Source organism: Rhipicephalus sanguineus, chromosome 1, assembly GCF_013339695.2.
Source record: "Rhipicephalus sanguineus isolate Rsan-2018 chromosome 1, BIME_Rsan_1.4, whole genome shotgun sequence".
Taxonomy (NCBI): Eukaryota; Metazoa; Arthropoda; class Arachnida; order Ixodida; family Ixodidae; genus Rhipicephalus; species Rhipicephalus sanguineus.
In genome coordinates, this window is record NC_051176.1 from 233,607,524 (window position 1) to 233,622,933 (window position 15,410).

The following is a 15,410-nucleotide window of genomic DNA, read 5'->3' on the forward strand; positions in this document are numbered from 1 at the left end:
TGCTACTTCTCTATTAAGTCTTCTAACTATTCCCAACCCATCTTTTACTCAAAGTAACCATGTTGTGAACCTTGCACTTTCCTAGCTGCACACTGCTGTCGATTCACATAGTTTTTTTCCATGCACTATTGATCACTGGAATTCATTACCTGGTACTTATCAGTCATTGTTATTGTAATGCACACTGCGTTACTGAGAGCATGTAGTTGAGATCAGTAGCTGCCCACCGTGACATCTTCCTCGCAGTACTCGACCACCTATGTCATTTAAAAGTGCTCGTTTGCCAGATAGCATCTGTGGGCACACTATCAGTTTCATTTCTATGTATATTTTTCTTTTAAGTATGTTTATATCTTCTCGTGGGTTTTCACGTGCCCAATTCACTGCTGTTGCTGCCAGCGCTTTCGTGATAAGCTTCTTGGCAAAGCATGTGGTGTAGTAAGCAAAGTGCTGTTGTAAGTGTATTGCATGCTTTTAACGGTTCCTAACTTGAACACACCGGCCTTTCCGGCCTCATCTTTGAGCAGAACCAGTCCAAGTGTGCATTACTTCTGCACATTACTTGCTCAAATGAATGCAGCCCACTATTGAGACACTGGTTTAACAATCCACATGCCACCATCATGCACCACTTATACATACATTGGCAGTGAGCTTGGAGTACTGGCATTACACTGGTTTAACAATCCACATGCCACCATCATGCACCACTTACACATACACTGGCAGTGAGCTTGGAGTACTGGCATTGACTTTAGCATGCACAATTTGCTTGGCTAGCTGCCTTGGCTCAGCCCACTTGATGTGTTTATGGTTATGGGATCTGCGGGTGCGAGGTCAACATCCTGTTGATACGCCTCGATGGACACCAATCTTTCCATGCAATAACTGTTGGAGGTGTCATAAATAAGCTTGTGCATGACAGATTACGCATGGTTGAGGCAAGCCTGAAGCTTGTTACTTCACTGTGATTCCACATGCAACATAAAATGTTGCAATAATATAGAAACTTGAGTGAGTTGGTACATCATCATGTGTAAAGTGCAGCGCGCATGGAAAATGACGGATGAAAGAGAAGAAGCAAATAGGACTAGCGCTGACTCTCAACTGAAGTTTTATTGGAAAGGAAACAATATAACTATCTAGAATTGGCACAACCATGTCGGCAAAACACCACCGATTTTTCCGTGCGCGCTGCACTACGCATGATAAAATGTTGAGTTTTGGAGATATGGTGTAGTTGAAATGAAGAAGGGGGCTTGGATTCACTCAAGTGAAGTGAACCTTCATGTTTTGTCTAGGCCCCCTTCTGCTTTTTGTACCAAAATTGCATTTAAAAAAAAGGGGGGGGGGGGGGCAGCTACGCACTATTGGTCCGAAGATTGAGGAAACAGCGGAGCTGGTGCCCTCCCCTTCTTTCTCTTCCCTCACCCTAACTTCCCTTTCCCACCCCTTGATATTCTATACTATACAAGGCCATGCTATGCTTTACTCTGTCCCCTTCTCCCCCTCCTCCTCACTGTCACATCACTTCCTTTCCTACCCCCTTGCTATACCATGCTATACATGGCTATGCTATTCTTTACCTTTTCCCCTCCTTTCCATCCTCACCCTCACTTCCCTTTCGCACCCCCTATAGTATTCAAGGTTATGCTGTGCTATGCTATGCTATTCCATACAAAGCTAGCTATGCGTCATGGGTAAGAGCAGCTTTCGCAAGCGCGAAAGCGTGGAACCTCGAGCTTAAACAGCTACGCTGTTAAAAGTGAGAAACAGCACACAATGCTTGCTTTGAGACAATCATGCACGCTTCCCACTCCCAGCACTCCTCATTGCACCGCTGTTGTGGCTGCAAGTGGTTGCAGGTATCGAGTGAACTCTCTTCGTGTCTTCTGGTATTCGATAGTCAAACCTTGGTGTAATTAACCTCAATTTAAAACAAAATCCACAATGTAATGAACAGTATTGATTTTTCAGTCTTAGCTCTGTTGAAAACTGTTCTATATCCACTTGATTTGGTAAAGTAGCTTCGTGCCAACGTTTGTCATGACATTTGCCAATGGCAAATGCCACTTTCCCTTTCATAGCATCGAAATACACCTTGGTATCGTCACTGTATGCTTTTGCACAGTTATGCAAGAGAGCTGGGATTTTTTCCTTGCTTTGAGTTCTGATGAAGGTTCTTGTGGCGAGCTGTTATGACGCTACTCTTGTTCAGCTGCTGCGCTTCGGTACGCTTGCTAATGAGACGCAGGACTGTTCCAGGAACATGCGATGTTATTACTGCTGAAACATAATAAGCTTGACTAATGAAATTTGCGACATAACAAAGTTTTCTGCTGCAAGTGTGACTTTATATCAAGGATTGACTATGCGACACTTTCAATAACCAGATGTTTAGTCAAATTTGGGCCCGTATTCACAAACCAACCTTACCTTAACGCTATAAGGCTGCCTTTCGTAAGGAAGGGAAATGTGTTAGGATAAGAAGAGGTCACAGTGCGTTTCATAAACTCTCCTTATTCGGTTTTAAGGCAGCCTTACGGAAGGCGGCCTTGTCGTCATAAGGAAGGAGCATGGGAGCGAGACTATGAACTTTTACTGGCTCATTGTTGGTTTATTAGCAAGAAAAAAAGCTGTATGCTCCTCAAAACTTTAAGTGCAAGCTTCGGTAAGAACACGCCTCGTCTGGCCATGCCGTTTGCTCCTTTTCTTTGTTAACGTTTTACTGTTGTCATAGCAACCAGCGGTTTGCATAGACGCGCCGGCACTTGCGGAGACAGACGCGCCGGTCCACGAACTGCTGGTTTCTACTAGTTTCTACGAGGGCACCGACAGGCGTGTGGAGTTGCGAGTGATTTTTCTCTGTCTGCCTGCGTGTGTGCATGTGTGGCTGTTTGCATGGATCATACATATGCTTGTTATTGAGTGCGAGAGAAAGGCGAAAATTGAATTTCACTGAAGATCCAGCGCTGCTCATCGACTTGAAAGCGTCACATTGTGATAGCGAAAAATTGCAATAGCACGCGCTGTTAGTGAAGGACAACATGAGAAAGTGGGAGCAGCTCAAAGCAGCAAGAGCGACGTGCGGCTGCGCACCGAGCAGCGGCTACGTGATTGCAAAAATGGGTTAAAAATTATCCCATCCTGCAGTGAATACACGTCGGCTTCTGCGCCGTACACTGACTGATTTTTTCATACATTTAATAATGCGGGGCAGTGTGGCTAGGGTATGTCCACCAAGTCACCATTCACAATTTGAAAAGTGCCTGTGCCGTAGAAACAGAGCGCCACCAGCAGCTGAAGGAGCGGTGGTACGGGAAAACCGACGTAGTGGGGGCTCGTTTCCAGTGGCAAGCTCGGGGACGTGAAGTGCTCGCTTCGAGAAGCGGAACCTGCTTAACAACACACCGTCGCTGAACTCTTCCATGGAATTTTTATGGTGGCCGAGCACTCGCAGTGCTAATTGCACATATGGACGCTGATCGCATACGTCACCTTTTCTTTAATGACTTTGTAAAGCTTCTTGCGTAATCAGACATAGCGTGCCGCATAAGTGGCACCTTAAGGTACCTGCCGGGCTACCTTATTGAACCCCACCTTATCACGGCGATAAGGTTAAGGGAAGGTTGAATGGAGGCATAAGGTTTGTTTACGAAACTCGTTAAGGTGCCGAAAAGGTAAGGAGGGCAAAAGATAAGGATAAGGTTGGTTTGTGAATACGGGCCTTAGGTGGCCCGTACAACTATGTGCCTTACATTGTGTAATAGTCATGTACTTTGCTATCTTTAGTAACGCTGCAACTTTTGGGGCAAAACTTGCTACATAAGCGTGAATTATGGCTTGAGAAGTGATTTAGCATTGACTGTTTAGGGTCTGTGGTTGCCTTCTTGTGTCGTCTGTGCCTGTATATGTCTCATTTCGCTTTTAATGCTTGAAGGTGTCTTTCTGGGTGCTCTGTTTACTTCCAAAGCATATATGGTTAGTGCTTTGTGGTAGCTGTCGGTGTGGTGGCTGTGTTAGACTCGTGGACTCTTTACAAGAACAATGACTTAAAGGGCCCCTGAAACACTTGTTCAACATCTTAAGAAATTAGCTTATCTGTAGATAACACTCCTATGCACACGTAAGCTGGATATTATTGCACTGTGTGCATCAGGAAATTTAGAAGTTTCTGTTGAAACAGAAATGAATAGCTTGCTCACTCTTTTGCAATGCCGTCACCAGCTGTGGAGCCAGTGGAAGCGAGAGGGTGTAACAGGTACTGGCCTATTTAATGATGGTGAGAATATTTTTAGGAATTATCGCCATGGTGACATACTTCCAAGCGTGCAGCAGCATGAAGTGGCTCGGCCAGCTTGAGCTTCTTGAGCATTTGTAGCGAGTGCCGCCTGAGATGAAAGTAGCTGCAAATGCATTACAAACACAACACTTCTCTCTACCCCGAAGAAAAAAAAAAAAGAGAGCGAAGGCGCCCAACCTTGATGTGCGGCAACAAAACTTTTAGGTGGGCCCGCAGCACCCAGAGTGCTCATGGGGACAAAAAAAGAGCAAGAAAACTGCTTGGAGCATGTTATAGCTATCTGTAACTTTGCTTGCACTAAAGGGTTAAAGAAATATTTGTGGCAGGAGATTTGTGACACAATTTAGTTTAATTAGTATGGTAATTCTGTAATTACTTAAAAAGGTTTTTCAAGGCCCCTTTAAGCCCTTTTCATAAAATGTATTGCTTCTTTTGTTACATTTGGCAGAAAAGTTTGTATCTCGTTACATACACTTATGTAAAAAGACCAGTGAGTATGGAGTGAGGTGCAACATTGACTGCAGAGAATTGGAATTTATTGCTCATTTATTGCATGGGAATCATAGGGTAAGGGAAAAGAAACAGCCAGTTTATCTATAATCAAGGCCAGTTTTTTTATCTATAATCAAGGCCAGTTTTCTGAAATTTGCAGTAAGTTTTATATTGAAATCGGATGTCCCTATGTGATTGGACATAAGATGCTGTTGTAGTTGCATTTGGTGCACCTCTTGAAAAGAAATGAAAAGATAAATTTGTATTCATGCCTTTAGCCTTCTGCTTAGAGCTGTGTGTTCTGGCTGTAACCTTGGTGAGTGGTTACCTAGTTGCAGTAAACTAAGACGCTTAAGCCAAAGCTTTTGTTTTAGTTGTCTGCTTGTCTTAGACCTTGCTTTTCTCTTTCTCTCTCTCTTCCCATTCTTCCCTGCTTTTTCTCTTTGGCTTGCATCACCAAGAACCACGGTTAAATCCATTTCAACCTGGAACACCACACAGTGAGCATAATTGAAGCCTTTTCATATTTGCAATGCTCTTCATGATTTCCTGTGCCAGCTCTAAGGTCGTGCCTGACTTTAAAATGGTAGTGAGAGGGGGCGAGGGGGTGGCATTACAAATACTACCAACTTTAATCTTTATATTTTAACTATAAATATTTATATTCACCAGACGATTGGTACCAGTTCTGTGAGCATGTTTGCAGTTAATTTTGGTTTAATTGAACACAATGTCTCAATATAATCTATATAAAGATGAAGGAAAAAAATTCGGTGATGTATTCAAAAACATCAACTTTGTGTTCTATAGCAGAAAGTCGCCAGAGTTTTTCGTCTGCTGTCACAGTTTGTAAGCTCTTTGGTACATGAGGTGCATACGCATAGTGAATTTGCTTTCATCACTGCATGCTATCTTTTATTGCTCAGTAGTAATAATTTACAAAGGAATATAGTTTTGCAGCTCTACCACCTTTTCCCTTTGCTCATCCCAAGCATAAACAAGGCTTTCAAGATACAGTAGACTTTCGTTAAACAGAACCTGAAGGGACTAGGAAAATGTGTTCCCTTCAACGGGAGTTCCGAGTACAAAACCAAACGTATTAGAAGCAGTTGTTTCATTTAAGCAGCAGTTCCGCTTAAGAGATCTCCATTTATCGAGTCTACTGTATTTTATATTTAATGTTTCATTGGTGGCAAGTGAATTGCCGTCTGCTTGTGGAAGCTGGTGGCAAGTGAATTGCTCTTAAGATCAATGATGCATTGCCTCTTGTACCCAACTTTTTTAGTTGTATTGGATGTCAAATGGTGTTCGTTTGTTCTTTTACTGTGCCTCTTAGAAACAAACATCACAGACATCAGGAGAAGCTATTACGAGGCACTGCATTTTTTGTTACTAGAAAAGGGCCTGTATTATTTTGTGCATGGATTAATTTCAGTGGCTGTTTTCCTACATATGTCATGAAATGTCTTTTGTTGTGCTTCTGCATGCTGAGTTTGTAGAGTATTTAAAATTCTGTTAGTTGTAGGCACCTTGGTGTACACATGGGAGGGAGGTATTGCTGTATTTTGCCACTATGTTCAAGCACATCAAACTAGCAGGTCATACACAACCTTCATTAGGAATCCAAAATATAGAAAACCCAGATTGTGCATGCTGCATTTGTTCTGAAAGCACCGAAGGAGACAGACATCCTACCGAACTGGTCATATTCAAGGTTCTTAAGCAGCTGAACTATGCAGTCACCCATTCCATATCAAGCCTGGCTAATTAATGAATTTGAAATTGTTTAAACTAAGCCCCTATTTGCAATATAATTTCTGCAATATCTTATTGTAGTTGATTTCATTAGATATTCTCAAAGTATAAAAAAAAAGCTTATTTTATCTATTATCACTATAAAGCTATATGCTTAGAAAGTTGTCACACTAAATAGACATAGCAGGAGCTTTCCTTTTTTTTTTGCAGACTGTACACGAAACCAGTCAGTGTAAACTCCTGAATACACTCCATATCTCAGAGAGCCATGGTACAAGCTATCCGCCGCAAGGTGAACCCTACATGTGGCAGCATCACTGCTGCAGTAATATGGCTAGGCACTTGGCAACAGGCATGGAAACATGCACAGCGTAGCTCTGCTGTGCATGATTTGGGGCTGTTGCCTGGTGAACAGTGATTGCAGTAGGTTTGAAATATGCCATTCTCTGACATCTTTTTTTTTTGCACAAAAAGCACAAATTTACAATGCTGTGTAAAATAGGCATGTGCTGTTTGGTAACAAGGGACTTGGACTCCACCCCTCAAGCTCTATTTATTGCACTTTTTTTTTTTTTGCTTGTTCAGCTTGCACCATGTTTACTGCTGTAGTATTCTTGTTGCATCAGCCTTACTAGACGACATAATGTTTGTAAATTTCTTATATTGATATATGAAAGCCAGTGTTCATCTTACTAATACCGTGATAGCAAACCTATCAAACACTCTATGGTTAGTTCATTTCGATAAAATACACAAGATGTCACTGAATTCATTCAGTGGATTTGCAGCTGGCTTCCTGGCTCAGTATACTCTCCATACCTGGTTAGTGTACTGCAGGCACAAAGCAAATATTCTTTTAGCATGGCCCCATTTTTGCATGTTGATATTGATGGCAAATATGGAGAAAAAAAATAGTTACTAAATAGCTAAAAATAATTGGGTGTTTTATCTGAGAAACTAATAGATGTTGCAAATTCTTATCAAGCTAATTCTGATGCATATACATATTGGAAGAAAAATGAATAGTCATATGATACTTTATTTATTTTAGTGTTTGAGCTGCCTAGTAACAACTGTTGCTGATGCAAGATTTCTTTGCTTACTTTGCAATATAATGGCTGTTGGAAGAATGGTAATGTGAATAAAGACATTGTTATTCAACTGATGATGTGATATACGTAAAGTTATTCATATTAGACTACCTTTCGGCGCAGGTGTAACAGTGGTCTTATGCTGTTTCAATAGACCTTTATCAAGCAATCCTAGAGCGCCCCGCGGGTGCGCGGAGCACTGTGGGAAAAGTGTGTACGCCGAGCGAGCCGGCTGTTCGCTCGCCTGCTGCTCGTTGGCGCCGTGACTTTGGTGGGACCACGAAATGAAAAGAACATGTCGCCGCTTCTTGACTATTCTTACGCCGTAAATACTGCACACATCCGGACGCATCTGCATGTATCTCTACGCATGAAATCCGAAAGGATTAACACAGTGCAGCGTGCATCGGATTAAGGATTAACACCAAGCGGATATGCATTGGATGTAGCAGTTAAGCAGCATGCGTATTATCGCGTGCCGATATCAACGAGGTGTATTAAATATGAGCTGGAACACCGAATTCATTCTAAAAGACAGGGCGTGCAAACACGGACACAAGGAAGAAGTCAAGACACTACAGACGCCGACTAACAACTGCAATGGCGCACAACGGCGAAAAAAAAAACTAAAACTTATCTTCTCGCGCCCATGCAATAGGCGAACCTATCAATCTGGCACGCGGGGGGGTCTACATGACAGATAATTGTTAAGGCATTCGATTTCTTCTTATGCAAGTTAATCGACAATTAATTCACGCATGTGCTATCACTGCTATCGATATGCCATGCCTCAACCATTGAACGCGTTTCTTCATTCCTATTCCAGTACAAAACTGCGCATGCATCCAGCTTCGACGTGCACTTACATTCTCAGCAATGTAAAGAAAGATTAGGAGGTGAGCCTCCAGTTAGCGATCTCTTATGTTTTAATAATCTCTAACACAGCGGCCAGTCTGTCATACGTGGAAGCGGCCGCAGCTACAAGGAACCTTATACACCACACCTGTACGGCAATCAGTGAATTTGTTGGTGTGTTTTACGAAACAAATGTCGGTCCGCGTCCTTTCTATTACTGGCTCATTCTTTCTCTGCACAGCGGCACAAATCTTACCTAGCCTGTGAGATATGCAATGAATGTAAGACATACTTATATGACACGTTTTTTCCTATCGAATTTCTACAACCATGCTCGGACTTAACAAAACCGACTTCTTTAAGCGTTCAGCGACAGTGGCCACTGCAACGCGAGGATGACCTACATCTAAAAGATGTAGATGTAGGTTAAAGATGTAGATTTCGGCCATCTAACCGAATTCATGTTTATTGAACGATTACTTGTAATGTACTGATGTCATCGAGACGCATCGTATTGCCAGAGACAGTTTTTCGCTTCAGCATTTATAAACACTCTTGCGCTTGCCGACTGCACTTAGTCATTATGGCCTTAAAATGGTAATTTTGTATTGGTCCCGAGCACGAATAAACATATCCACAGTGTGGTCACATGTGAGGCAACACACGAAAACACAACCGCCGTTTGTAAAATATAACATTTGCCGTAAGTGTCAGTGAATGGTGATAAAAGCGTATCTTTTCTACCTGTGGTACGAGCAACGCGCACGCTGTCTAATCACTGTATCTTACTTTGTTGAGTGTATTCTGTCTCGCGCAATCTTTAAATATTAGAGCCTGACCTTGTGCTTTCAACAGTGTCGGTGGGCGTTGATTTCGAATGGATCCACAATTCACGAATTGTAATGACCACTCGCGGAATTTGTCTACGAAATCAAGTTGTATCTTTGTTTAATTTATGCCGTAGGGCATGCTGGCGGCAAAGAAAAAATAATAATGACGCTTTGGAACCGCTCAGGTGGTCCGACAGTGGCACGAGGGAACACTAGACAGATGGAAATCTTAGAGGCCGTCGTAGTTAAACACAGAAGTAGTTCACGACTGATTTACACAGTAATATGTTACACCTCGTCGCGTTCACTTGATCTGACAAGGGCTGGCATGGCGTAAGCGCTGAGCTAAAGCGTGAGGCCCACGCGCTGGGTGCGGCGACTGCTGCGGCGTACACACTTTTCCCATGAGCGCTTGTGCACCTGTTGGTGGCGCTCGTGGGCTTGAAAAAGGTCTATTCGTTGATGTCAAGGGCAGTCTATACAGGGTGTTTATTTTAGACAATATGGATTTTTTATAAAAATTTTTTGACAGGCAGGCTCCTGTCGTTTTCCAAATGAACTCTATGTGGAGGCGGAAATACTTTCCCGCAGCTAAAATGACATTGATGTGACTAATTAACAAAAACTCGTTAATTAACTTTATATTTATTGATGTGAGGCCAGGTGTCTATATTGCAAAGTTTAGTGCGTGCCAATTTATGGCATTCCTATTTTTTAGAAATCACAAAAGTTGCACGTAGTTCGAGATATCATGGAATTTTAAGGGCGAAATCGAAACTGATTGCAACCGGTGCACAAAGCGTGGTGGAACACCGGAATGATACGTGACGGTGAAGGGATGAAATTTGAATGAAGGCGCGCCAAAACATAATCTGGTCGGAAAAATCTGCAAGCATTCTGAAATACACTAATAGACAGCTTAATGTTTGCATGCAATGGGTGGGGCCTATCTGTTTTTTTTCTTTAACTATAAAGAGGCGCGAAAAACTATTTCACCTGTCCGCAAGAACAAGCGCCTCAGTAGCCGCCCCCGAGTTTTATGCTTCCCAGACAAAGAAAAGGTTCATATTGCGGTTTTCTTGTGCACAGTTCGAAAGAAACAGATAAGCACCAAAGACTACGCGCAAAATTGAGGCAATGCGCGGGCACAAGCGAGATGACTTGCAGCTTTTTATGAAAACATATGGCCATGGCTCCCCATCATTCAAATTTCGTCACATCTGACTGGTAGTTGCGGTCTGACGTAGCTGAACGGTCGCGCTTCGCGCACACCTTGCGTGATCAGTTTTGATATTGCCCATGAAATTTGATTAGGAATATCTGAAATTACGTGCAACTTATGCGATTTGTAAAAAAATTGGTATCCATAAATTGGCAGGCACTACAACTTTGTAATATAAACACCTGCCCGCAAGTCAATAATTAAAAAGTTAATTAACAAGTCTTTTAATGAGTCACAACAGTGTCTTTGTAACTGCGGCAAAGTATTTCTGCCTCGACGTGGAGTTCACATGCGAAAACAACAGGAGCCTCACTGTCATAGGATTTTTATTAAAAAATCTGTAGTGTTAAAAAAAAAAAACACCCTGTGTAGGGTAGTGTTAGATCTGTATTGGCTGCTCAAGCACAACGAACTATTGCATAATCATTTAGCATTAGTCATGGATTTCTATAAGTTAGGCAAAGTGCACACACATTTATTTTCTTTGAAATGTACCGTCATGTTTAGCCAAATCCTAAGATCATGGAATAATCACTCAACTGAGATGAACTTCATTCTTTGATACACCTTGTGTTGACATTTTCATATCTTTGGAATGTTCTTGCATGCTGTGCTTGAAACGTGGAACTGTAAAAAATAAAAATGCTTGAAACCATGTACATTAAAATTTGATGCAAAATATTGAATATAGTGTACAGATAACAGTGCAAGACAATATTAAGTTCCTGTACATTGCCTGAAATGGTGTATAAGTGTTTCACTGTGCCTTATGACCACGAAACATGGTCATTTCGAGATATGAAACCCTATTCACACGTTGTTTGGGTTGGAGTGTGTAGTACGGGGGTCTGTTCTTCTCTTACTATCCGGCAAAAACTTGAACCAGAGGAAAGGGTATAGCTGTTGTTTAAAATATGTCGGCTGCCACACCTGTGTTTGGAGTGGATTCCAGGCCATGCAGTGGCTGCTCCTTTGGCCACTGCTTGTTTGCTCTGAGAAAATATAAGAGCCCATGTGACTTAACTAGACCTTGCGAACTGCACACAGCTCTTCTTGGGTCTGCTTGTGTCCTAAAACAAGCTGTTTAGTCAGGTAGTCAGTGTCCACTTGTGATCTTCATATGTGTTGGGCTAGCCTGACCACCTGTCGTATAGAAAGAAGGAAAGGCTGGCATTCTCTACGACACTGTAGATTACGTACAGTTAGGCACAAAAAAGTATAGGAATGGAAGATGGGATGCACTGCTATATAGAAGTTCCTGCACCACTTCACCGTGGCATCACATATCTTGCCGGCATTTGCATAGGTGTACATAATGTTATTGTGGTAAAGATAGACTACATCATGTTTTTAAACTGGCCATACAGGGAACTTAAAAGCTTCAAGAACCGTTACTAAACCTCCGCATTCAACATGCAGAAAAAATACTTGCAAATTTGTGACATCATTTTGACTTTCATATGGTCTTCTAATAGTCATAGTGTTATGTGTCATCTACAAAAATCGAGTCCTTCAAGAATACTTTATCAGTGTGAACTGATGTTTTGTTTCTTTTTGGTGTCCCTTAAAGGGCCCCTCAGCAGGTCTGGCCACTTTATGCTGACAAATGCAATACTTACTTTGTGTGCTTACAATCGTGTTTGACATCGCTAGGTGGTGTAGAAAGAGTTCAAATTCGAAACTGAACGTCGTCTGCTCTTCTCCTCATGGACACTGCACTCCAAGATGGATCACGTATGAAACTGAGGGTGCTGTGTGGTAAAGATGCTGCGCTGTGCACCAGAGGGCCTCGATGTCCTCCTCGCCTGCCACTCCGTTTGGCAGGCAAGGAGGACATCGGGGCACTCTAGTGCTGCATAATCTCCAGAGAAAGTTAGAGGGTTTGCCTCGCCCATACATCATCACGTGTGCTGGACGTGCTGATGCCTGTGCATGTACGGCTCATGTACGGGAGAACACAGGGAAGGAGTTTGGCTTGTGAAGGCTAGACAGGGCAAGTGGCAAGGCTGCGAAGCTCACCTCCTCACATCATGGTTGCACACTGCTTCAAGATATTTTTTATTTCTGCTTGTGATGAACCAATTTGAAATTTTTTTTTTTTTTTTGGTAGAATGCTCTCTAGTGGGCACATAACTTTCAGTGCATAACTAAAATTTTCTGTGGGGCCTGGAGAGGGGCTCTTTAATATATCCACTCCACCCCTTGGGGTGGAGTGCTTTTGGCAGGTATTGCAGGGCATGAATGGTAGTTTACCAGTACTTACTTACTGGGCAGAAACCTGGAGGCTTAGGAAAAGGGAAAAACTTAAATTGAGGAGAACGCGGTAAGCCATGGAGCATAAAATGATAGGTGCAACGTTGAGGGACAAGAGGAGATCAGAGTGGGTTAGGCATCAATGCAAGTTAATGACATCCTTGCTGAAATCAAGAAGATATGGGCATGGGCCATGCGTGTAATGAGAAGCCAAGATAACCGCTGGTCATTAAGAGTAATAGATTGGATTCCAAGTGAAGGCTAGCACGGCAGGGAGAGCAGGAAGATAGGTGGGCAGATAAGATTAAGAAGTTTGAGGGGATTATGTGGCTGCAGCAGGCATAATACGTGAAAAACATGGGAGAGGCCTTTGCCCTACTGTGGGTGGGGTCATGCGGATGATGATACCTTCTTAAAGTTGCATAGTGGTCTAGGCTGCAAATGTGCTTATTTTCTTCCTTTTCATTGAGCTTTGTATGCCCTGCACACATACCCAGATGCAGGGGGATGGCCAGATGTCCTGACCCACTCCCCTCTTTTCCCCTGAAAGGGGTACTGACACGAATATTTTCAGTTGTTGTTTTCTTGCGTCAAATGAAAGTTCAAGCCCTCAAGAGCCTAGAAAAGGTAGTGCTAAGCGCGAGTTCGCCCTGAAAAAGTAATTACAGTATGTTTTTAAAAGCTAGTTTCGGTTCCTACTGTACCCTGACGTCACAACACCGTATGAGCTTCTCGTCACGTGCTCGCACAATATACAGTGACGTTTCCATGGCCGCTCGGCACCGTGGCTCCGTTGGTGACGCACAAGCGGCCATTTTGGAAGTTTTGATGACACACAAGCGGCCGTCTTGGAAGTTTTTGTACCTAACGTCATCACAACTAGCCAGACTGCGGCGTGAAGTCACCAGAATTTGTACTGTAGCCTGACGTCAAGCTAGTGTCGATGTCAGTAGGTGCGCCATGGAAAAATTGACTTTAATATCAAATTAAAATACCTTATCAGCAATTTCTGAGCTTCACACTTGCTCAGAGCCGTCTCTGCATAAAGGAGATTTGTATGGCACAGTAAACTCGCCTTCGAAAAAAGGTGTCAGTACCCCTTTAACATTTTTGTATGGAGCACCCGCATTGAGAAACTATGAAGTCCTGCTGTTACTGTTACTGTGCTATGTACTAGTTTTTTGCTAGCTGTAGGAGCATACGCGGCCAACCTATGTACTTTTCAAGATTGTTTTTGCTTTTGTATTTGGCCTAAACTTGTAGCATCATTACTGCTGTATCTGTGTTCCTTAGGAAATCAGTTGCATGGGGGCCAACACAGAAGTGGCTTCATTGAATGCCAATGCTTGTTGTTTGCTCTTAAATAAATTTATTATAATACAGTTTTTGATGCTAAGCATCAAGGCAGTGATCATTAGAGGCCAGATATTTAGGCATTAAAAAGTGCATTTTAGGTGCCAAAAATAGCCAGGCAACACAACATTTTAGGCCTCCAATGTCGTAAATATAGGTGCAATAAATTTTTACATAAATGCAAATAACTTCAAAACCAAGACTTGTGCATCCTTTATCTACAACAGGGAAGAAAGAAATGTTATTGTTTATGACGGAACAAAGGCACCAACAGTTGAACATAGCTGTGCAATTGTTCTTCTTTCTGCATGGTTTGTAGAACGCGGTCTCTCCTTTTATTCTGCAGCATGGTGAGTCAAGTGCTCACTGTCGAAGCAACACACTCCTGGGTCTCTTTCTTTTTGGCATGGCTGGGAAGGGCAGAGGAGGAGCAGATAGTCAGACCGCTAAAAGACCAGAATGGAGCAATAAACTCTAAGTGCACAAACAGACGAGGACAAAGAACACGTGTGACACACAGGCGTTAACTTTCAACACTTTATTGAAGCCGGGGGAACAGAATATATAAGGGCACACGTGACCTTACATGACGCCGGCGAAGCAGGCATAAAATACGACACCATCAATGACTTCGCAGGTAACACAAGTCTTTGAAAGATAGAGCAATCGATGGCTTGGCGACACATTTATTTCCTAAATTACCTATCTTTTCCAACTGAATTATCTCCTGCACGAGTTTACTTTTGCTTCTTATTACAATTGTGCATTTATTAAACATATTAAACATGCTCATATATCAAAGTGGGGTAATAGGAGCGCAAGGAACAAAATGGGCATTTGCCTGAAATTCGGTCTCTAGTGATCATCAATAGACATTTCAATCTAAGCCCAACCCCCCCCCCTCCAAAAAACATGGATTCATGATTCCATATTACTAGCGAACGCGCACAAGGACTACAGATAAAGACGCAGGACAACCGCTAGTAATGTGGAAGAGTTCAGTCAGTATCTACTAGCCCAGCTAAATACATTAATGTGGATCCATGCCTGGAACCTCATGACCAAGTCTGCCATACCATCAGTTCGGGCTGTGCTGCACAGTGTCAGTTGCTGTGTGTGTACTTCTCTGTCCCATACTTAATTTGCAGTCTGCAGTTTACGATTATGAAACAACTATCCCAGCGACAAATTCTCTTTAAGATTCGTTCTTTGTTGTAGCATTTCAACATGGATCGATTTACAGTGTAGTGCCACTT

At 42.6% G+C, this 15,410-nt stretch overlaps 1 protein-coding gene across 2 annotated transcripts in view; it reads left to right on the forward strand.

Annotated features, from left to right (window-relative positions):
- Positions 1-15,410, forward strand: part of LOC119374703 (guanine nucleotide-binding protein G(s) subunit alpha) — a 132,200-nt gene that overhangs the window by 103,127 nt on the left and 13,663 nt on the right. Inside the window, exon 10 of one of the 2 annotated variants that reach the window (XM_037644887.2) lies at positions 5,257-5,295. The exons of the other annotated variant lie outside the window; for it this stretch is intronic. Coding sequence (XP_037500815.1) covers positions 5,257-5,295 — 39 coding nt within the window. The remainder of the gene's footprint in view (positions 1-5,256; positions 5,296-15,410) is intronic. 2 annotated transcript variants of the gene reach the window in all.